Raw genomic sequence first — 22916 nt, 5'->3', positions numbered from 1 at the left:
GTTTGTCAGTGTCAATGTAGATTATGCTGTCAAAACAATAGTTGTGCAACCGCATTATAGTGAACGCTACGCAAATTAATTTAATAAGTCTATTTTGTTTGATTGTTGTGAACATTCAGTAATTAGGTCTTTCAGCAATGGCACTCGTAATTGGTCGATTGATGGCTCGGCGATTGATTAATCAATTTAACCAAAGATCAGTGATGCGAAATGAGATACCAAGTTTTCGCTTCTTTTCGACTGATTCTCTACCAAAGGAGGAGCTTGAGAAAATGGTGAAAAACAATAAGGTTGTCGTATTTATGAAAGGTGTTCCCGATGCTCCAAAATGCGGATTCAGCAACGCTGTGGTTCAAATTCTAAGGATGCACGCAGTCAATTATGATAGTCATGACGTCTTGGAAAGCGATTCTATTCGACAAGGTATTAAGGACTTTACCAATTGGCCGACAATTCCTCAAGTTTTCATCAATGGCGAATTTGTTGGAGGCTGCGATATCTTACTACAAATGCACCAGAATGGCGAATTAATTGATGAACTGAAAAAAGTTGGCATAACAAGTGCGCTATTGAAAGAAACAGAAGATAAATCATCTGAGAAAAAATAGAAAAATTTGCAATGTAAAAATGGAATGATCGAGAATTAAATAAAAATAAAGAAAAAATGACGAAAAAAGTTTGATTTGATTTGAAAACATTGCTTCGACATTTGTGCTTCGTACCCATATACATGAGTGGAGCTCAGTTTAGTACATCACAATCAAATGTCATAGTGGCATGCACATAACCTCAACAAAACATTGTCACATTTGATTTGTAAGTGTGTTGCGGTGATTTCGTTTAATAGTCGAATTAGTGAACATTTAAAAGGGAAATGACGACAAATATTGATATGCGATTAGCATCGAACCGTATTTCCAATACGGTATCCTACACAGAAAATGCTATGCCACGGCTTTTTACGCCGGGCGAAGTTATTACTTCACAACAAGGTTTTATGCGGTATGTATTTGTTCAATCTCCTTCATTCGTTGAATTTTACATTTTACTTTTACATTCAATACAAAAGGGGACACGGAACATACGTCAAAAATGATGAAATTAGAGCTTCTGTAGCTGGGGTTATGGAAAAAGTGAACAAGTTGATATCGGTTCGTCCGTTCAAAAGTCGATATGTTGGCGAGATAGGAGACGTGATCGTTGGACGCATTTTTGAAGTCCAACAAAAGCGATGGAAAGTTAATACGAATTCACGTTTGGATTCAATACTGTTCCTTGCAGCAGTCAACTTACCGGGAGGTAACAATATTTTTGAAAAAGAAAAGAAGAGCATCATCATATTAATCTTTATATTTTCATTGAAAAGGTGAGCTACGACGTCGGAATACTGAGGATGAACAAATGATGCGGAAGTTCTTACAAGAAGGTGATTTAATATCCGCTGAAGTCCAGAACGTCTTTGTCGACGGCAGCTTATCATTACACACACGAAGTTTAAAGTATGGAAAATTATCACAAGGCGTTTTGGTGAAAGTTTTTCCGTAAGTGTTTATAGTGAGTGTATATTATTCAAAATTGAGTGAAAGTAACCCCATTCCCCATATATTTCATAGGTCACTCATCAAGCGCTGTAAAACACATTTCCATAATTTAACTTGCGGCGCATCGGTGATATTGGGAAATAATGGCTTCATTTGGATTTCACCAACCATAAACACGGATATTGAGGGGAGTGGTGGTTTCACACAGAATTTAAGCGAACCAATTGCACGGCCCGACCGTGAAGTGATTGTTCGATTGAGAAATTGCATATTGGCATTGGCTCAATGCAAAATGATGCTCTACGATACTAGCATTCAGTATGCTTATGATGAGTCTTTAAAGTATGAAGTCGAGGAATTGCTAAAACAAGAATCGATTGTCGATTTGGCGTTTTTAACACAACACAGACTTCGTATCCAAGATGAACAGTGAGCAAAAAAATCAAAATCAGCTACTTTGTCTAAGAAATAAAAACCAATAATAAAATCCATATTTTTCATCGAATATTTTTTAAATTTCCTTTTCTCTCTTTTTTATTTATGATGAAAATTGAATAAAAATCACATGGGAGCTAAAACGTAAATATAGCTTAGTTTTATAAAAATTTGTGCACATCGATTGTGCTGAAAATGTGTATAATTTATATACAGTAAAATTATTTCTAGCGTCAAAGCTCAACAGTTTTATCAATTTCAATTTCTTGAGGGAATACCGGATAATGTCCATTAAAAAAAATGCAAATAGCGTTCGCAACATAAAGTTAACCTATGTTAAAATGGTAACGGTACCAAGGTCTGGACTGGTCACACACAATTTTCTAGCAGTTGTATTTTTTGCTATACATTTGGAATAGTATACAATTCTTTACTAAATTGTTATTTGATATTCGACTTCACATTTAAGTGATACAAGTTATATTTTAATTTCGACGAAAAAAGATTAAATTTATAGCAAACGTGAATGATATGTGTTCATTCAAAGATTTCCATGAAGCAAAAAAAAAAAGATAAGCGGCAGATGCTCACGTGAAAAATTGCACTACGTTTTTAATCGAGCGAAATACATTTGATTCAAACCAATTCAGTCATACTTTTGACGAGTAAGAATCAATTGCAAAATATTCTTACCAATAAAATTGAATTGTTTGCCTAATACTTGTCTAAGGAATAAAAACATATTTTATCAAATCCGTATTGGTAAAGTTTGTTCAATTATTATTATATTTCATTCAGCTACTGTTGCCAACCAATATATATATTGTGCTTTTATCTATTACCAAAAATCAATTATTTCATACATTCAGACGTGATTGTAATTATAAGCTTGAAAAATAGTCGTAAATAATTTCTTATTAATACAATGAATCTTAATTAATGCATTGAATCTTTTACCCAATTCTACATTTTGGATTGATTGAGAGAGAAAAACGGGAGTCTAGTTCGTTCATAGTTTAGAATATTTCTTTTAAAAATAAACTTCTAACAGTCAAAATAAATAATAGTGCGATTGGCCAATGTGCTTGTGTGCTATGAAATTCATAGTATAAATTTACGCTCTACAGAAGTTAAAGAGTCGCTCAGTTTAGTTTTTGGAAGAAAAAAGTGATAGAAAATTGAAGCGCATAAATTAAGAATTGAATTCTGGAAATGTCTCAAATCAAAAATACTTTTTGAGAGATGCATCTGATCAAACGGATCAATAGTAAGTATGTTGACCGCAATTCACATCGAACTATTTGATTTTCAACAAAATTTCGACGATTGACTTCTGGTAATTTTGCTTGATTTAAATTAGGCGGAACGATAATTTACATTTAGTTTATGAAAAACAATGAGCAGGGAGAAAATTCAGGTCCATCTTGAGAGAGGAAAAGACACGTCGATTGCACTTTTTCACAACGAGTCGTATAGTCGATAAACAAAAGTAGAAAAACAAAAAAAATCAATGTGATAGTATTTGAATTGCGTTTTTATAGTACATTTAAAAGCTGATACTAAAATAATATCGAGACAAATATTACGTAAAATGTTAGGTTTATGATGGAATAATGGTAGGAAAGAAAGAATCGGTTGTTTTTGTCTCGTCCAATTAACATTCAAGTCTCAATTGATAAAATTAAAAAATTTAAAAGATTTCTTCAAGTCCATTTCCATAATAACTGATAATGGAGAACACAAATAAATAATTTTCTTCAGCAAATAAATAACCGATTGTAGTTGCTCCACCCTTTTGGTATAGTTTAAGAATCCTTCTTTTTCTGTAGCTTTTTGATTAAATTCTCAATCATTGTGCTGTCCACCAGGCCAATGAATTTGTCAACAACGACACCGTTACGAAAGGCTAAAATTGCTGGTACAGCCTTCACCTCGAACGTATTCACAAGATCAATATTCGAATCAACATCCACAACCGCTAGGTCAATATCATCCAATGGTTCCAGCAGCTCGGTCATTTTCGGTGTCAGAATTTTGCCTACAATTGAAACATTAATTAACTGCTCCCATTGGGGGGAGGGTGTTGTTAAAATCACATTTATTGCACTTTCTTACATGGGTCACACCACTCAGCATGAAAATTGACTATAACCGGAATGTCACTGTTCACCACCTATGAAAATGAGACGATAGAACTGTATTAAACATTCAGAATTGTTTGTTATTGGTCCCCATATAGTCATCAACACACGACGTGCTCCGTTTGCTATTACATGAAAAATTTATCGCTTTGCTCTCTCCTCTCTCTCTCCTCATATATTGTCTCTGTCTCTCAATGTTAACTGCATACACACCATACACGCAAATAATAAAATGTGCGTGTAGAACGTGTAGATGGTTGATTCAATTACGACATAACAATTCATCGACTTGACACAATTCACATACATTTGTCGTGTCAAGTATAAACGACTAATATGAAACGATGTATTTTACCTTTTGATCAAATTCGTAGTGATCATTGATGACAAATCGCTTCATATTTGTTGCGGATATCGATAACGTTTTACGGATAGTGCCATCGGTTAAAGATGCTGGCATTTTTTTTAAGGTACATTCTAGCGCTAAACTTGACGGAATTTTCATAGTTGCTCGTAACATTTTTGTTTGTTGATTTGTTTTCCTTTTCTTCTTTCTTTTAGTTAGTATATTATTAGCACACAAAATTCACTGTTTATTTTAAATTTTATTGTCAATTTAATTTCTTCTACAGAATCAATCTGTCGTCCAACCGTTTTATTTCGCAACGTTTAATATTTTAAACTGGCTGACTCATTTGCACCCAAAAAGTACATACATTATCTAATTCGCACGAAATCGAAGAATATGCCGAAAACGGAACAAGTATCACAAGCTCAACACAAAGAACACTTATTGGTTTGTGTTTGTGATTTACATGTGTGCTAGACGAAGGGAAAAGTCCATAATGACAACTGAAAATTAAAACCGATTCTCTGGGTGAACATTAGCTCATCGATATGTATGAGTGAATGTTCTGATTGTTTGCCGGATTTTTATAAATCGTTTTTGAATGATAGTCATGTAGAACACACACTGTATTTTTTTCTCTCAATAATTCTTGGATTCAATATGTTCGATTAAAATATACAACGTCCTTGACACTAAACCTTGCTAAAACACAACACGGCCTCTATCTATTTGACATTTAGTATGGTAAATTTGCAATTTCTTGTCAAATCGAACAAATATCATCAATTCATTCTAAGTTTAAACTTAAATAGTTTGTAAGTAATTTGTTTTAAAATTATCACGAAAAATAGTAAATCATTCAAAAATAGATTTGATTTTACATTTGAATTGCTTTTAAATTAGATTATTTGCTATCCAATAAAGCTCAATTATTTATTTAAAGAAAAAACAACAAGCAAATGTTTGACGAAATTTACGTAAGAATTGAACCACTAAAACTAAACGAAAAATCTGAACGGAGTGACACTGTTGCTTTTCTGTGATAATTCAAAATACACACGAAATAATAATCCAATCTCACAATCGTACGAGAAACAGAACGATGTGAATGTGAGCCCGGATGGCAAGTAAATACAATACCAAATGAAAGAAAAATTATCAAAGGTCCAATACATTGGACTGTACAGTAACCCACATATACATTCATATATACTCTTGACTATCAGTCATGACGTTAGCTACTACAACACGCGTATACGACTGAACAGCACCACAAATTTTATACACATATTATTTGTCAAACCTCCTGCTTATACATAACAAATCCAGAGCTTCATTCTCTCACCACTAAGAAGAAACTAGTTTTCGATAGATGGCAGTACTTGTCTATGATTATATTTTTTATAGAATTTATTGATTTTTGTTATAATTCTCCATATTTTGTATCCCATTATGATTTACAGTAATTCCTTTTGTGAGATATGTAATTTCAAATCTAATTTTCGTCATTAAATATTTTATTTGGTTCCACCATTTGAGTTGAGCAAACTTATATGACAGAGACCATAAAAGCTTTGATAAACAGATGTTCTGACATTTGCGGCTGTATGTTGAAACAATCAAAGTTCCAGAAAAAAAAATTACTTGGGGAATAAAATTCAAAACATAACAATTCTGCCGTTCAAATGATTTTGCACGACATGTATATTCACCATGACTAATGAATAATGATGATGATACCGATTTTCGTCGGTTTTAGTCCATTCTCAAATGTCAGTGTCACATAGCACATTGCATCATAATACAGTAGACATTGTGCTGTTGCCACCTTCATAAACACTTCGTATTGTTATTTTTGATGAATCTACAAGTTGGTATAATTTATTGCCTACTTTTTAATCGTTCAATCAATGGTTTGATTCAAAGCAACCAGTTGATATTGTAAATATACACAAAGTAAATGATATTCACGTGGTAGTGTAATTTCATTTGTAGTAAAGACCGCACCAATCAACGGCATTCGTAGTTGTAGCCGAACTAGTATGGTAATAAGTTTGTCGTTCAACGTTGCTTAGATACCAAACTATTTTCATTTACTCTTGTAAAGACCGACGATTACTTTATCATGACTTGTTATCTTGTTTGTTTCATGTAATTGTCATCGATGTGACGTTATAAACCTGAAGGCATCTAAAATACTTGGTGGAATTTTGCAGAGTATTGTAAAATCACGCAATAATCTATTATCATCATTAGTTGGTGTCCAACAACCGTTCGGCAGAATGTCAACATTAAATGATTCAATTATTCCGCCACGCATCCCATTTTCAAGCGACTTCTTTTTTCGACAGGTAAGAATTTGACGTTTTTAATTTAAAGTTTTCGATGAAACATCTATATATATTAATGCACTTGCCCAAAAAGTTTTGGTACCATTTTAACCATTTTATACCCAACTGATTTTGATGCCAATGGTACCATTTGAAAGGTCGTGAACAGTAGATGTGCAGAATGCCAATCAGAATTCACATATGTCAAGTTTGACATGAGTTTGAAGCATGTTAGAGAACACCTTCTTCCGGGTCCAGGGTTTCCCAAAGTTTTTCGAATTTTTTCTTTTGAAAATAGCAGATTTTCATTGTATTATTTTTTCTCTGGGTTTGTTGTTCAATTTGTGAGAAATTAATAAAGTTGGTTTTAAAAAATTTAGACAAATTTAAAAATTCCTAATTCACATATATGCAGATAATGCTTTGTGAATGTGGAAATGCGTGCAGAACCGGAACGAGAGCGACCCGCGCGCAAAGCGCGAGTGGAGGTTCTATGGGTTCTATTTCGCTTCTTTATTTTTCCAACGCATTGTCTGCATATACATATGTGAATTATGAATTTTTAAATTTGTGTAAATTTTTTAAAACCAACTTTATTAATTTCCCACAAACTGAATAACAAACTCAGAGAAAAAATAATACAATGAAAATCTGCTATTTTCAAAACAAAAAATTCACTCACGGAATCAATAACACGTGCCATTCAAATTTTCAACCATTCCATCAATTCAAATAGAAAGAAGTGTTTATTATTGGCCGATTCATCGGCCACTTGGCGACCCTAGTTGAATCAATCTAAAAAAAAATACATATGGCAAAGACACTTGTCACAGAGTGTAATGGGTGATTTCGTTAATTGGTTGTAAATTTTGAAAGTATGATTTGCAATAATCTCGTTTCTTTGTGGTTTCGTTGACCCTTTAACATTTATTGGATCATATAGTATAGATACATTCAGTTTCTGGCCAACAATATTTGTTTTGAAAAGATACTCAGGTCACAGGTGAACAGGTATAGCTCTATGGTCTAAACAATTTTAGATTTTACATGTAATTCTTTCTTAACTCAGACGAATTTTTTCTCCCAATTTAAATTCTATTACTTTTTTTGGAGTAGCTGAACAATAATCATAAATTTACAATCAGAATTATAAATATCCTACCTATTGCGGTCTAACCAAAGGGCAAACCAAATAAGGCGATTCAACGTGTTTGACTCATTGGAATAGGATATTTTAGAAACTCATCAAATTTATTACGTTACGCAATTCGCGTATTGTAATTTGGAACAAAAAAACATGATTTTGATACTAGATAAATTAGCTAATTACTTTTCCGTACACAACGTGTCATGGGAAAGTATAGGAATTGGTCCCGAAAACTTTTTTCTCAAAATTAGCTTAGAACATCATAAAAACTCATGAAACGCATAGAAAACCACTTTTTGAGACACTTTTCCGTTCGTGTGCCGTCGTTGTCGTTGTCGTTGGTGTGTGTTAACACGATAACTCGAAAAATAATTAAGATAATAAAAATCTGAAAGTCCCAAAAGTTTTGTATCCGAAAAACTTAAGTTTAAGTTCGAAGATGAGCCATTTTCGATTTGACCCTGTGGTACTTGCTCTAAGAAAAACCTCAAAAAATTGACACTTTTGTATGGGAGGTACCCATAAATCGACTCCGATTGGCTTCAAACTTTCTAAGGTTTCATTTTTTAGAATTTTTTTCGACTAAAATGACTGATTTTTCGGCTATTTCATATGGGAGGTACCCGTAAATCGAATCTGATTGGCTTCAAATTTTATGAGGTTACATTTTTCGGAGAAAAACTAAGATTCTGAAAGTTTCATGTTGATCGCATTTGCAGAAGTTTGATTTTTTGTCCTCAATTTTTGTCGAAATTTTCTTGGAAAAATTGAGGGCCAAAAACCAAACTTCTGCAAATGCGATCAAGATGAAACTTTCAGAATCTTAGTTTTTCTTCAAAAAATGAAACCTCAGAAAATTTAAAGGCAATAGGAACCGATTGTCGAAATTTTAGTTAAAGTGACCGATTTTTCAAGAATATTGAAAAAACCAAAAGTACGGACAACGGTACGGAAAAGTTTGGGATTACGAATGTAATTCTTTCTATTTGTTATATGAATGGTCGATGATTTCACACCAGCCAGGGTAAGGTTTGCAATGAGCATCTGCGTATTTGCATGGTTAGAGAGAGAGAGAGTCGTTGGAACTGTAAAATGTCTCTCACGCCTACCCCCCAAAGGCTTATTCAGGCCCTTAAAATGGGTTTTGAACCCATTGTATAAAAAGTGTAAAAATTCAATTTGACGTATTGTCAAGTTTCTATCACTTAGAAGAAGAACGTTATCTTATCACTTAGAAGCTAGCCAGTCTCGAGTTCTTCAATCAACTGGTGACCATTCTATTACGATTTTTCGACTATATGTTTTTATCATGATGATATATTCAGATGAAATGCCACTATAACTATATACTATATCAATATAGATAGCAGTGCCGTCTTAGCACTTTCGGGGGCCCTGAAGCAAAAATTTCCGGGGCCATAAATTTTTTTCTCAATAGCACAAAATTCAATATTTTGAATGTTGCGCCAATTTCGATTGAATTCAAAGAGATGAATTCAGAGTTATTAAACTTTGCCGTTTTTCATTTATGTTTTGATTACTGCTGGACATGAACGCTCTTATTCATGCGAATGTATATGTGACTCAACATCCAATTCGAATTGACAAACGAAACCTATCGTTATCTCTATTCTCCCTCTATGTTTAATTACATTCGTCTGGAAGAGTCAACCATACTTAGCAATAAAGAATTTCGATCAATTCGATCGATAAACTGTTTATGTTTTGATGTCTATTCGTGAGACGTAAAAGAATGTATGTTTTTTTGTCGATTTATATTTTTGAAACGGAAAGTATGTTTTCTGTTGATTCTATCTGCGTTAAAAGGAAGTATGTTGGCATCCCGTCTAGCCTCCGCGGTTTTTCACGGTTGCCGCAGAACTGATAAGAGATAACAACTTGATGTCTTCAGCAAAGTTGTAGTACTCGAGGTCTTCTATAACATTGCTGAAGACAACTATCTCTTATCTCTTATCAGTTGCGCGCAAATTGCGCACATAAAAAAGCAAATTTTATATAGAACTTTTTTTTTTCTTATCATCTTTCGCGCTTTTCGCGGAACTGATAAGAGATAAGAGATAACTGACTTCAGCAATGTTATAGAAGACCTCGAGTGCTACAACTTTGCTGAAGACATCAAGTTTTTATCTCTTATCAGTTCCGCGGAAACCGTGAAAAACCACGAGGACCCGCTAAAAACGAACATACATTCTTTTAACCATTTTTAGTTGCAATGAAACATACTTCTCTTTATTGCTACGAAGTTGGACCAACTTGAGTTCTTTTACGTCTCACCAATAGATATGTAAACAATTATACCACTGACCATTCTATTAAAAAGTGAGCCACACTACTTACATCCAAAAAGTAAGACAGAAACAACAAATAAGGCGAAATATATGTATGTATATGACTTTTTTCGTCTTGCAGTTGAAATTCTTTGATTACTCATTCTTATTTGACATTCAATCGTTTCTGCTCAGTGGTTGAATGTGAAATTTTGAATAATTTGGACTTCGATGAAATAATTGATGATTTTATTTACGCTAAAAATAGGGCCAAAACCATTTCCACAGCGTCGTCGTCACGCGCATCAACTGTTTTGTAGACAGCAAACAAACCACGGAGATTGAAATAAATTCGGGAATTTTTGTATTTTTTGTGTGTTTTTTTCAATTTTCTTTGATAAGATTTTCTCTTAATATTTCAAGGGCCTTTTCAGCAGCTCGGGGCCCTGAAGCGGCTGCTTCATTCGCTTCCAGGCTAAGAAGGCACTGATAGATAGCTATTTCTGAAAATATTCAGCATATACTAGTTTGTGAAAGGGCAAAAAATCCGATGCTGTTCTCCATAAGTGTCAACTCTTTTCCTTCAATACAAAACATTTACAGGCCAACAACTTCATTCGACGATTTTTCCACTATGCTTTTTTAAGCATGAAAACTGTTGCTGTAGATTAAATGTCTATTTTTCCACATTTTCCTCTCTCCAATACACCAAATTATATAAATTTATTACTTTTCCGTACACAACGTGTCAAGGGAAAATATAGGAATTGGTCCCGAATTTTTTTTTCGCAAAATTAGCTTAGATCATCATAAAAACTCATGAAACGCGTAGAAAACCACTTTTTGAGACACTTTTCCGTTCGTGTGCCGTCGTCGTCGTTGGTGTTTGTTAACACGATAACTCAAAAAATAATTGAGATAATCAAAATCTGGAAATGCCAAAAGTGTTGTATTTGAAAAACTTAGTTTAAGTTCGAAGATGAGCCATTTTCGATTTGATCCTGGGGTACTTGCCCTAAGAAAAACCTCAAAAAATTGACACTTTTGTATTGTAGGTACCTGTAAATCGACTCCGATTGGCTTCAAACTTTCTGTGATATCATTTTTTGGGAGAAAAATAAGATTCTGAAAGTTTGAAACCAATGAGAATCGATTTACGGGTACCCCCCATACAATTTTTTTGAAATTTTGACTAATATTACCGATTTTTGGACAATTTCGTATGGGAGGTACCCGTTAATCGATTCTGATTGGCTTTAAACTTTCTGGGGTTTCATTTTTTGGAGAAAACATAAGATTCTGAAAGTTTCATGTTGATCGCATTTGCAGAAGTTTGATTTTTTGTCCTCAATTTTTGACAAAATTTCTTGGAAAAAATTGAGGGCCAAAGACCAAACTTCTGCAAATGCAACCAACATGAAACTTTAAAAATCTTATTTTCTCTCCAAAAAATGGAACCTCAGAAAGTTTGAAGCCAATAGGAATCGGTTTACGGGTACCTCTCATACAAAATTGTCGAAGTTTTAGTTAAAGTGACCGATATTTCACTTTATTTTTATTATTATATTTTCACTGCTTTTATTTCAAAAAAATTCACAAAATAAACCAAAAGTACCTACGGACAACGCAGGCCAACGGTACGGAAAAGTTCGGGATTACCAATGTAATTCTTTTTATTTATGTATGCTTTCTTTGTCATCGCGCAAATACGAAAACAACGTAGTTATTCGATTCAGTAAGCAGCACGTACACCTATTTACTGGCTGATTTAACAACAAAGGAAGCAGTCCTAATAGATCCAGTATTGGAGCATGCAAAACGTGATGCACACCTGGTGAATGAGCTTGGATTTCAGCTCAAATATGCAAGTAAGTGACTACAAACCGAGTGTAAAAATTATTATTTGTGAAACATATACGTATAGTCCCTAAATCACAGACAATTGTCGTCCAAAAGTTGTTTTATTTATTTATTTATTAATCTCTGTTGGCATGTTCATGTTCATTTGTGGAAAATTGGATAATATTGTAAATTTGATTATCATTATTATTATGACTCTAAAATAATACCATAGGTTGTTAAACATTCTAATTTCTCTATATTCATTCGTTCACAATTATTTCTCAACATACATGATTTATACTATATGCGACTTGGATATATGACACAGTGAATACCCACATGCACGCGGACCATATAACCGGTATAGTTCCTCGTATTAAAGTAAGTTTGCCCAAAATGCCTCAAAATATGAATGTTTTCAGGCACTGGTTATTTAAAACAGTTGCTACCGAATGTACGTAGCGTCATTTCGCAAGCAAGTGGAGCTATTGCTGACAAACACATCAGCGATGGCGACGTCCTTTCATTTGGACGCCATGAAATCGAAGCTGTTTCAACACCTGGACACACTAACGGCTGCATGACCTTTATCAATTACGAACAGGTAATTTTCCATTTACAATAATGATTAAATTAGTAGAAATGAACCAGTGAGCATAAAAACAACGTATTGACTCTTCGCCGATGAATACGAAACGCAAAAAAATCGCCGAACAAAGTGAAACACCAATCTGTTATTGGATCAATATGAAGCATGATCGGCGACGCGCTCAATGTACTGTTTTGGAAAAATATGCATGATTTGATACAGTTTTGAGTCCATTGGTATGATGATTCATTTTAACACAACACCCATTCTATTTCGCTCACACTTACGTGCACTTTAACGTTGCTGAAACATGTACGTTCTTGTTTCTTTACTGCGCACATCTTTTTAACAGTAAAGCAGACTACTTTGTTATACGGGTAAAAATTGCACGTAAGTGTGAGCGAAATAGAATGGGTGTTGTGCGTCCGTGTTTTGGCCATGTATAGATTTCACTATATAAACCAATGTATTCACAGCGGCGTGAACCCGCGTTCCGAGGATTTCATACAAACTTCCCATGTAGACGATCCGAAATAGGCAACAGTCGAAAAAAAAAGTTTAAATTTTTTTTCGATTTTCATATAGTATTTTTTCTGCTCTATTGGTGTTATCGGCACATCGAAATTCGCGCTCCGTATCAGTTAATTTTCACTTCATAAACAAATCACGACCAAAACCACCATTAAAATGAATCATCATACCAATGGACTCAAAAGTGTATCAAACATTTTTGTTTCAATTAAAGTGAAACACAATTTCTATAGTCAGCCGATATTTCACGATTCACTTTCAAGCGAACAGAATTTATGTTGCACTCGCACAAAACTGTATCAAATCATGCATATTTTTCCAAAACAGTACATTGAGCGCGTCGCCGAACAAAGTGATACAACGTTCTGTTACTGGAACAAAATGAAATACTTGCCGCGCTTCGAAACAAAGCGCAACGTAAATAAAATAGTGGCCAACGATTTCATGTTTCATATTGATCCAATAACAGATTGGTGTTTCACTTTGTTCGGCGATTTTTTTGCGTTTCGTATTCATCGGCGAAGAGTCAATACGTTGTTTTTATGCTCACGGGTTCAAATGTGCAACAGCAAATTTGCTAAACAAAGCATAACATAATCAACAATATTTTGAGAGTTTTCTATGAAAATGAGTGTCAATCATCATTAAAGCAAGACAATTTCTTATTACTTGACAAAAAAGTTACGTAATAAATATGATATTTGATCATGAGCTGATATATTTTATATGATTTATCAAATATTTTTTTCGACAATGACTCTTATCTCCACACCAGCTAATAATTTTTTTTTTTGCGTCAATATATTCAATTGCACAGGGCATTGTATTCACTGGTGACACTCTGTTGATTCGTGGCTGTGGACGTACGGATTTTCAAGAAGGCAACTCACGTACTCTTTATCAATCGGTGCACGACAAGATATTCAATTTGCCGGATAATTATCGAATCTATCCTGCTCACGATTATAAGTATGTGTTGGCTCATTTTACTTCCCTGTTCGAATAGATTTTTTTATAACTCTGTTTAATTCAACTCGACTCATATGTATGAATCGCAAATTCGATTTTTTTTCGTATTCCAGAGGACAATTGGAGAGCAGTGTGGTTGAAGAAAAACGTTATAATCCCCGTTTAACAAAAGACATTGACACATTTGTGGAAATAATGGAAAACTTGAATTTACCTAAGCCTAAAATGATTGGTGAGTGTAAAAATACGAAATTTCTGTTGAGTTAGAGGAGATACATTCTCATTACAAAATTCACTTGAAAAAATTCAAATGAAAGGTACAAAAAAATTATACCTTCCAATTGCCACTCTGAATCGATACATGATCTCAATACTAATCAATCAACGCTTCAGTTTTAGAAAAACTTCTGGATGGCCAGAAGTTAGTCCGTTCACCCGAAGAGCTTTCAAAAGTTCGGTTGGCTACTCTGATCAAAAGGTGTATATGAGTTTAAGTAGTGTGATAGAACCGTCGTTTGGCGATATGACTTTTTTGGTTTCAAATCGGAATTTTCGCGTAAAATTCTAACACAAATGCAAATTTCTAATGTTCCAAAGACAAATCCCGTTATAAAAAAATTCGTTGAATTTATATGCACCTAATTGTAATACCACCAAATCCAGATAAAATGTTTTTTTTTCTATTTCACCCCCATTCATTTCAATGTTCAGCATAAATAAACCTCAACATACAATCTACAAAACTATGGTTTTAGAAAGAGATAGAGTAGATCGTAAATGAGACACAGGGGAAACATTGAATTCCCGATCGATACGTTGCACTGCGTTTCTGTTATGTTTCACATTCATCTTCGCATACCTAAACGAAAAACGAAAAGAATAATTTTGCAGAGTTCTAAGGAATCTTATTTAAAGCTTTATGTTTGAATGTGTGCAAATATTGGAGAAAAAAATCTCCACTTTTCTTCCAGAAAGACTGAATATTTTGGCATCGAGTGATGACAAATAAATAATAAAAAGAATTACATTGGTAGTCCCGAACTTTTACGTACCGTTGGCCTGCATTGTCCGTAGGTACTTTTGGTTATTTTTTGTGCATTTTCTTGAAATAAAGGCAGTGAAAATATAATAATAAAAATAAAGTGAAAAATCGGTCACTTTAACTAAAACTTCGACAATTTTGTATGAGAGGTACCCGTAAACCGATTCTCATTGGCTTTAAACTTTCTGTAAGAAATAAGATTCTGAAAGTTTCATGTTGATCGCATTTGCAGAAGTTTGGTTTTTGTCCCTCAATTTTTTTCAAGAAAATTTCGACAAAAATTGAGGACAAAAAATCAATCTTCTGCAAATGCGATCAATATGAAACTTTCAGAATCTTATTTTTTCTTCAAAAAATGAATCCTCAGAAAGTTTGAAGCCAATCGGAGTCGATTTACAGGTACCTCCCATACAAAAGTGTCAATTTTTTGAGGTTTTTCTTAGGGCAAGTACCCCAGGGTCAAATCGAAAATGGCTCATCTTCGAACTTAAACTAAGTTTTTCGGATACAAAACTTTTGGCATTTCCAGATTTTTATTATCTTAATTATTTTTTGAGTTATCGTGTTAACAAACACCAACGACGACGACGACGACGACAACGACGGCACACGAACGGAAAAGTGTCTCAAAAAGTGGTTTTCTACGCGTTTCATGAGTTTTTATGATGATCTAAGCTAATTTTGCGAAAAAAGTTTTCGGGACCAATTCCTATACTTTCCCATGACACGTTGTGTACGGAAAAGTAAAATATTAGTAAAAAAGAAGCGAAATACCTTGAATTTTACGTGAATGAGCATAAACATTGCTTCGAAATTATTTCGCATTTAAATTGCGCATTGTGTGTGCAGAAGAGATTGGAGAGAGATGGAGAAAGGGAGAGAGAAATGGATGAAGAATATCAATTCAACGGTTTCATACATCTGCATAAATGGAAAGGATAGGATTTGTTGATAAGTGTTTTCTTTTACTGTGACAGAAGCTACTTTTATTGGCTTTTAGTGTTCATCGCTCGCGAATAAAATTCGATTTTAGCACGTTTTTCTATGTATTATCCTTCTTTTACATTCTGAGAGTAGTAAAGTCGGCAAATGTTTGTACTTCAATTTTCGGCACAAATTGTGTATATAAAATGCTATACGTATTAAATTTTGAATATCGATAGTGAAAGAAAAATTATTTTGATGTAAATAAAAATGACAATTTTACAAATCGAACACTTCAATTGCAAAATATCATAATGCAATTAAACCAATTATTTATTAAAAACTTTTTTCTTCAATTCAAATAGATGTTGCGGTGCCAGCTAATCAAGCTTGTGGTCTACATGATATTCCAACTAACTAGGCGAAATTTACCTCAAAAAAATGCTGAGTTGTACAATTACCGTGTTTGATTTCATTTATTCATTCATTTAAAACCACCAAATGAATATGCATATAATACGTATATATTTTTATAAATTTGTATTTTATTTCTGCTTTTATAAAATTTATCAAACAGGCAGATTAGTCTATCTTTCGTTCGTGAATTTGACACACAGTTCAAGGTTACGAATGTATAATGGTTCAATAAATAATTTTATATTGGTTAAAAAGTACTAAACAAGAGACATTCTGGTGCATTAAAACATGCTTTGATTTGATGCTTATTGATTTTAAGTGAATTAGTCTGGGTTTGTAAGTGGTTTTTATGACTCACATTGGGCATATCAGAAATATGTTTGCACCTCAAGTTGCCAACAAAACGAGCATTTATTCTATTTATCACTACTCGAATGTGTTTGCATTACTCGACCTACCTTATTATACATAAGAACAATGGTTCTTATATGTAAACAGACGACGGCACATGTTATTTGATGTCAACAATTACATCAACTGCAGTACACAAACCGAAAAAGCTTTTACAATGTTCACATATTCATTGGATTGATTATATGCCTCTTGGAGAACCAAAACTCATACGTATACAATGATTTTTGATATTTGGAAGAAAAAAAGATACAAATATGATTAAACAAATATATAATAAAACAAATCGATTAAAAATGTGAGACAAATGTGAATTTCCAATAACACACAGGTATGATTTAATAAAATATTATTTTGAAATCGAATGGAAAATTTCTTCGATCTACGGGTATGGACCCGTACTGTGTTAACTTACTTTTGGTATCATTTTTGTACCGAAAACCATGAAATCACTAGCAAATTACTACATATTCCCAGCAGACAATGAACTATAATTGTTTGCCATTAATTATTTTTCCGTGTATGGAGAAAAATCTCTGCTATCCTTCTATTTTTTGCCGTACTCATACGCATTGCTATGATTCGAACTCTTTAAGTTGAAAACATTTCAACTATCCGTTTGAATCAATCGACTGTCACTCTGTCGAATATGCTGGAATAATGATTATTACAACTGGTAAAACGCAGATAAGAGAAAAATGGTAATAATTTTTTGGGGTTGTTGAGCACGCTCTTCAGTAGTCATAGTCGTAGTCAGACGCTTGTCTCCGTCAATAGAACTGACAGTCAAACTTGATGCGTCACCGTATCTCCGCTATCGCAAGCGATGAGAACGTCCGCTCGCACAAACAGAAAGACAAAAACATGCGCATTTCATCGACACTCCCTTATCACTTCACAGTCATATAATGTTGACTGCTTGGCTGCGTTTGATTTTCATATGGTATTGTTCTTTCCAAAGCATTCGTGCATTATGCTCCATATTTCGAATTCATTACGTTCTCGACTCTTATCCTTTTGTTCAAGCTCAACGTTGGTTCTTTTGTAATTTTGAATGCTAAATGGTGAATTCCAACAAAGAAAAGTACGATTTTTTCTCTCTGCAGCCGAATCTGAAGGATATTGAGTTTTTCACAATGTCACGTATTGAGTTCTTTCGTTCATTCGTTCGTTCGTTTACGTTCATATGAACAAGAACATCGGGCGACTCATATTGCTAACGACAAAAAAAGTTAGTGTCTTCATCAGACTGTAATATGCGTCATTTCATCGCTGCCTGACGAACGTATCATGCATCCCATGTATCGCTAGACTATACAACAATACAGTACACCAAAATATTTTAATCAACACATAATTTTCGATATTCAAGTATGTATGCACATTTCGAATGAAATTACTATAAAATCAGAGCCAAATGTATGAAAGTCGGAAGATTTTTTGTCCGAATCGAATATTTTGAATCGAATCATAAGCGGTATAAATTAAATTTCAATATTGTCATATATTGTATCATCAAATAAAATGTAACTGAGAAATCGGTTGAATATTTTTCAATGTTGTGCTCAAAGCACAAGCATTTAATTCTCAAATTAGATCAATTCCAATTCATTGTACCGTTCATTCATATACTCTATGCATGACGAACGAAAGTCACAGTAAAATCTCTATAATTAACGGGATTGCCGTTTGCAAACAAGAGAGTGAAGCATCTCGCCCCACCCTTGAACATATCTAAATATAAACGGCTAGTACCACTTGCGAAACACAAAGAATAGTTTAACACAAGAAATGCTCAATTGAGATTTCGTGGATGGCGCCTACACTCGCAAAGCTTGCAAACGATTCAAGGGACATCGAAGTGTACATATTTCTGGCAGTGTTGATGCGAATAGATGATAAAATTTAGTTTCAGATGGAAACGTTGATAGTGTGACGCATATGAAACATATCACCAATACAATAAACATGATATATCTTATAAAATTTGTCTTGTATGAAAGGAATTTCAGTGCAATTTGGTCGGCATGTTCGGTACAATTGAGTCTACTCATTCGATATCGTACACAATGTTTACATTACATTCATATGTCATGAATGTGAACTGTTGATTGTTGGTAGTTGTGCAGTTGGACAAAATAAAAATTGACCATTAGTATTGGTTTTTGGCACAACTGATGGCATATTCAGTTTTTTTTCACAATAATTTAAACAAAAAGGCCATAAAATAACGTTTGAGCTAAGTAGAATGTCATTGGGTAGAATGCCAAAATTCATCCCAGACACTGACTGACCATGGAAAAAATTTGCTTTGATTTACATCAAACTGCAATGGATGAGTCATGATCATGAAGCATATATTATGATTTTGTTTTATACAGCGTATATTATGAAAAATAGGGATAGACCGAAAATGAGCCCCTCAATATAGTGGACGAACAAAAAAAAATACTTTCATAAAATTTATAATCATATTATCCAATGGCTTTATGAAATGACAGAGAAATTATTTTTAGTACTTTTCAATGCATATTCCGTTCGATATGGTCGTATCGGGTGGTAGCAACGTCTACTTGTCACCAGGATATGAGTATATCCTGGTGACAGAAAGAGAAAATAATTGAAACTCATAATTACAATTTGATATGATTCAATATAGAGTATATACTAAACTATATAGTTTTCAACCGTCGTTCAAGTGGTTGTAGAGAATTATGGTTACATAGTGCGCATGACATACAGTACACTGACGTGTCTCCATAATGTCTTTGCCATTTATGTGAAACGCTTTGTCTTTGGCTCCCTTTTGAACACTCGTGCTAAGCCCAAGACATGAGCCATCGTACATATATATATATATATATATATATATATATATATATATATATATATAATCTCGTATATCTCGTTGTGAAAGAGGGAAAAAAATTACAAAACATTTCGTACATACACAAATGCAAGACTGTACCATAGCGACCGATACCGTACAGGTATACGCTTGCGCATAATACCACAACATTGATACGCCACGCTATTAACATAGCCATAGACGGGCACGAATACATACGACCACCGAGTAATGTGCTCGGCTCCACCATATTTCTTTATTCCGTTTGAGCTGTGTGTAATGTGCATACAACTTCGTATTTAGTTCATATTGAGCAGTGTGTCAGAATCAGTGAACTATTTGGTGAATTTTCGTCAATCACGAAAACTTTTCTAATCATTCAATTTATTCAAGTGAATCATAGATTGAACGTTATTTGGTGCTAACTGAATCTACAGTGACATTTCATCGGAATTTTAGTGTAAAAAAAGAGAATTATCTGTGTAAGAAAATTTTATTTAAAAAAAAGCGCTAATTCCATTGAAGGATTTGCTCGTTTGAAAGCCAAATTGCAAAGAAATCATCAAGCAAAGAAAATCCATTTTAACTTCATTGTCAAGTGGCTCTTAGGAAAAAAAATCGATTTGAGTGTCTTTTCAAATTCTCAAGAGTATTTTTTTTTTTTATTCTAAATTCAAGTACAAAAATGACGAAAATGCAATGCAAAATTAGTCTGGATTCAAGATAATCCGCAGTTTTACTTTCGGTATATAGAGCTGTTAGTGGAGTTATCAAGATCCCCTGTCTTCATAAACAAACAACAGCAGTGACGAAACGAATGATAAAACTGCGTGACTGAATCGGTGTAAGGGGCGTAATTGTGCATTGTATTTTAAATTTTGATTAATCGTGTGTGAATTTCTGATTATTTTTTTTCCTATATTTTGCATAATTTTTTTTGTAGCAAGTTTAAATGAAAATAGTTTGGAAAAACACTTTATGAACGCATCGTCCAAATTAAACGTTGCGGTTTGCAACTGATTATCATTATAATCATTGTGATTTGAAGTGAGGTGCAAAAGAGTGCAATACAACGGAATATCTTTCAATAATAATCGATTGAAACATACATTTACTTTGGATTTACAATACCAGTGTTGTGACAGATTTGAACAGACACACTCATATTTTGCCCACGTATTTCGAATTGAAAACGAATGAAAAACGGATTGAAAATGACACCAAAGCCCATCTACTTGAGTTGCGTTTTATTTGTGTGGACACTGGCTGCTGTTCAAGTAAGTTTACGATTTTATTTTTCATTAAGATATTCACAATTGTTAAGGCTCACACTTTTAAGATGATGTTCTGCGAGTACACTTCATAGTCAACATCTGATTCGAGATACACATTGGCTTACAATGTTATGATATAGTTATCCCAAATTAAAGAAAAATACTTCAATGTTAATTATAAAAACGTTGATCCAACTTTTCCCAGAAAATTGCATTTGTAATAATCATCATTGACAGCAATCTAAACATATTTGCAGAAAAAAAACTTGATGCAATGACTCATATCATCTGTAATATAACTTTGATTTTGTTTCAAGAGTAAAATGTTTTATTTCAATCGATGTGTTCTTTTTCGGTTGGTGCTTGATCAAAAACGACGTTTTTTCTCCCATGAACGACTAATAGATATCCAAGCTGAATTATTGAAATGAAGAGTTTATACATAAAATTCCTTCCGGGTGACAAAAGTGAATTACTAACTGTTGTCAGTAATTTTGACTTTAATTCGGCTCCCTTGGCTTCGATAATATGTTTATTATGTTGTTTCCAGTGTAACAAAACTCTGTTTCCATCTTAATTGATTCTATACTCATGCATATTTTAGATGCATTGTTTGTTTCATATGGTTTGCTCATCATCATCCTCCTCCTCCTACTGCCCATTCATCTACACCTACGCACATATGCAGCGATCCGCTGTTAATATTGTGATACATAAATTTATTATGATACACCGAATAGGCATTTGAACAGCAACACAAAAGAGCTGAAAAGTGTTCTATATGTTATCATGCTGTGCGTGTACTGGCGTCACTTTCATCAATTTCGAGAGAGCTGAACGCATACTGAATACCCCTTTCTGTGTATATTGCACACAACGTACACATTAGATTCAATTTCATTCGAATTTTAAATTCAACACTCTATCAACATGTGAAAACGTAGTACATCTAGTCTGATGTGAATGTGAACACCTCTCTTTTTTGCATTGAACACAAATTTATCAACTTATTTTCATTAATTTTTCGAACAAAAGAAATCCAATAACCAGAACAATATCACAATATATATATAAACGGTCGTCAGTGTTTGTAATTTGAACCTGATTTTATATTTGAGCGCTATGACTGGGTGACGCAACAGAAACCATACCAAACACCACACACTTTTGAAAAAGATAGAACCGACAAAAAAAACTATGGTTAATGCCAACCGTACGTCAATATTCATTATTCATGTGCGCATTCTCATTATTACTCGTTTTCGCAAAGGGGACTCATTTGAATTTATAAAAAAATATATCTATAGTTTTACAACCAAGAGCCATACTTATGCACGCATTTTTAATTATTTATGTTGTTCTTTACTTGGAACAAAAACCCAATTCGTATACATTACACGTGGCATTCCTTCCTTTATGCATCACAATGCAAATATGAAAAGAAGCAAAGCATCGATTTTGAAAGCATTTTATAGCTATTATGATGACAATCATATCTGGCAGCGGAAAACTGAATATGATTATAATCATCAGCAATAATAATAAATTATTACTGTTTTTCTTATTGTTCTTGAATAGGGCGGGTCGATTTTTTTTTCGACCAAATACCTATGATTTCCGTGTTCTATGGGTCATTCCAAGAAAATTTGCCCAAGGAACCATATCTCTATCGTTAAAATCGAGTCTGCAAGTTTTTTCCTGTAAGTATTTTGCGCACCTATGAAGTGTCAATTTCATTTTCACATCCATAATTCAAAAACTATTGATCGGATCAAGTTGATTTGACAACCATTGGAAAGCTGAGCTCATTCTGATCAATTTACATATAAAAATCATCG

General features: G+C 33.6%; 5 protein-coding genes across 9 annotated transcripts in view; 4 read left to right on the top strand and 1 right to left on the bottom strand.

Annotated features, from left to right (window-relative positions):
- Positions 1-137: 137 nt before the first annotated feature.
- On the top strand, positions 138-676 carry LOC129568543 (glutaredoxin-related protein 5, mitochondrial). Its single transcript, XM_055446570.1, has one exon. The coding sequence runs from the start codon at positions 138-140 to the stop codon at positions 606-608; it is 471 nt and encodes a 156-aa protein (XP_055302545.1). The 3' UTR covers positions 609-676.
- A 123-nt stretch (positions 677-799) lies between these two features.
- On the top strand, positions 800-2125 carry LOC129568542 (exosome complex component RRP4). Its single transcript, XM_055446569.1, has 4 exons — positions 800-1002; positions 1070-1299; positions 1367-1541; positions 1614-2125. The coding sequence occupies exons 1-4, from the start codon at positions 875-877 to the stop codon at positions 1972-1974; spliced, it is 894 nt and encodes a 297-aa protein (XP_055302544.1). The 5' UTR covers positions 800-874; the 3' UTR covers positions 1975-2125.
- On the bottom strand, positions 2035-4751 carry LOC129568544 (thioredoxin, mitochondrial). Its single transcript, XM_055446572.1, has 3 exons — positions 4473-4751; positions 4092-4149; positions 2035-4014 (listed from the first exon to the last, which is right to left on the bottom strand). Exons 1-3 carry the CDS (start codon positions 4635-4637, stop codon positions 3782-3784), a joined length of 456 nt encoding a protein of 151 aa, XP_055302547.1. The 5' UTR covers positions 4638-4751; the 3' UTR covers positions 2035-3781.
- A 1466-nt stretch (positions 4752-6217) lies between these two features.
- Positions 6218-16810, top strand: LOC129568551 (persulfide dioxygenase ETHE1, mitochondrial). Of its 2 annotated transcripts, XM_055446596.1 has the most exons (9): positions 6241-6336; positions 6462-6511; positions 6653-6817; positions 11955-12099; positions 12402-12434; positions 12496-12677; positions 14011-14162; positions 14276-14394; positions 16494-16810. In XM_055446596.1, the coding sequence occupies exons 2-9, from the start codon at positions 6509-6511 to the stop codon at positions 16547-16549; spliced, it is 855 nt and encodes a 284-aa protein (XP_055302571.1). In that variant the 5' UTR covers positions 6241-6336; positions 6462-6508; the 3' UTR covers positions 16550-16810. The 2 variants fall into 2 exon arrangements, with proteins under 2 accessions (XP_055302570.1, XP_055302571.1); XM_055446595.1 differs by lacking the exon at positions 6462-6511 and having other exon boundaries at positions 6218-6336.
- Positions 16811-19942: 3132 nt separating this feature from the next.
- The window catches only part of LOC129568550 (amyloid-beta-like protein), a 63801-nt gene continuing 60827 nt past the window's right edge, over positions 19943-22916 (top strand). Inside the window, exons 1-2 of one of the 4 annotated variants that reach the window (XM_055446594.1) lie at positions 19943-20286; positions 20748-21081. In XM_055446594.1, coding sequence (XP_055302569.1) covers positions 21001-21081 — 81 coding nt within the window. In that variant the 5' untranslated portion in view covers positions 19943-20286; positions 20748-21000. The remainder of the gene's footprint in view (positions 20287-20747; positions 21082-22916) is intronic. The other 3 variants (XM_055446592.1, XM_055446591.1, XM_055446593.1) reach the window with 3 other exon arrangements.

The sequence above is a fragment of the Sitodiplosis mosellana genome, unplaced genomic scaffold (assembly GCF_009176505.1).
Source record: "Sitodiplosis mosellana isolate CC-2019 unplaced genomic scaffold, AAFC_SMos_1.0 Smas_scaffold_20, whole genome shotgun sequence".
Classification (NCBI taxonomy): Eukaryota; Metazoa; Arthropoda; class Insecta; order Diptera; family Cecidomyiidae; genus Sitodiplosis; species Sitodiplosis mosellana.
This window is presented reverse-complemented; position numbering and strand designations above follow the sequence as displayed.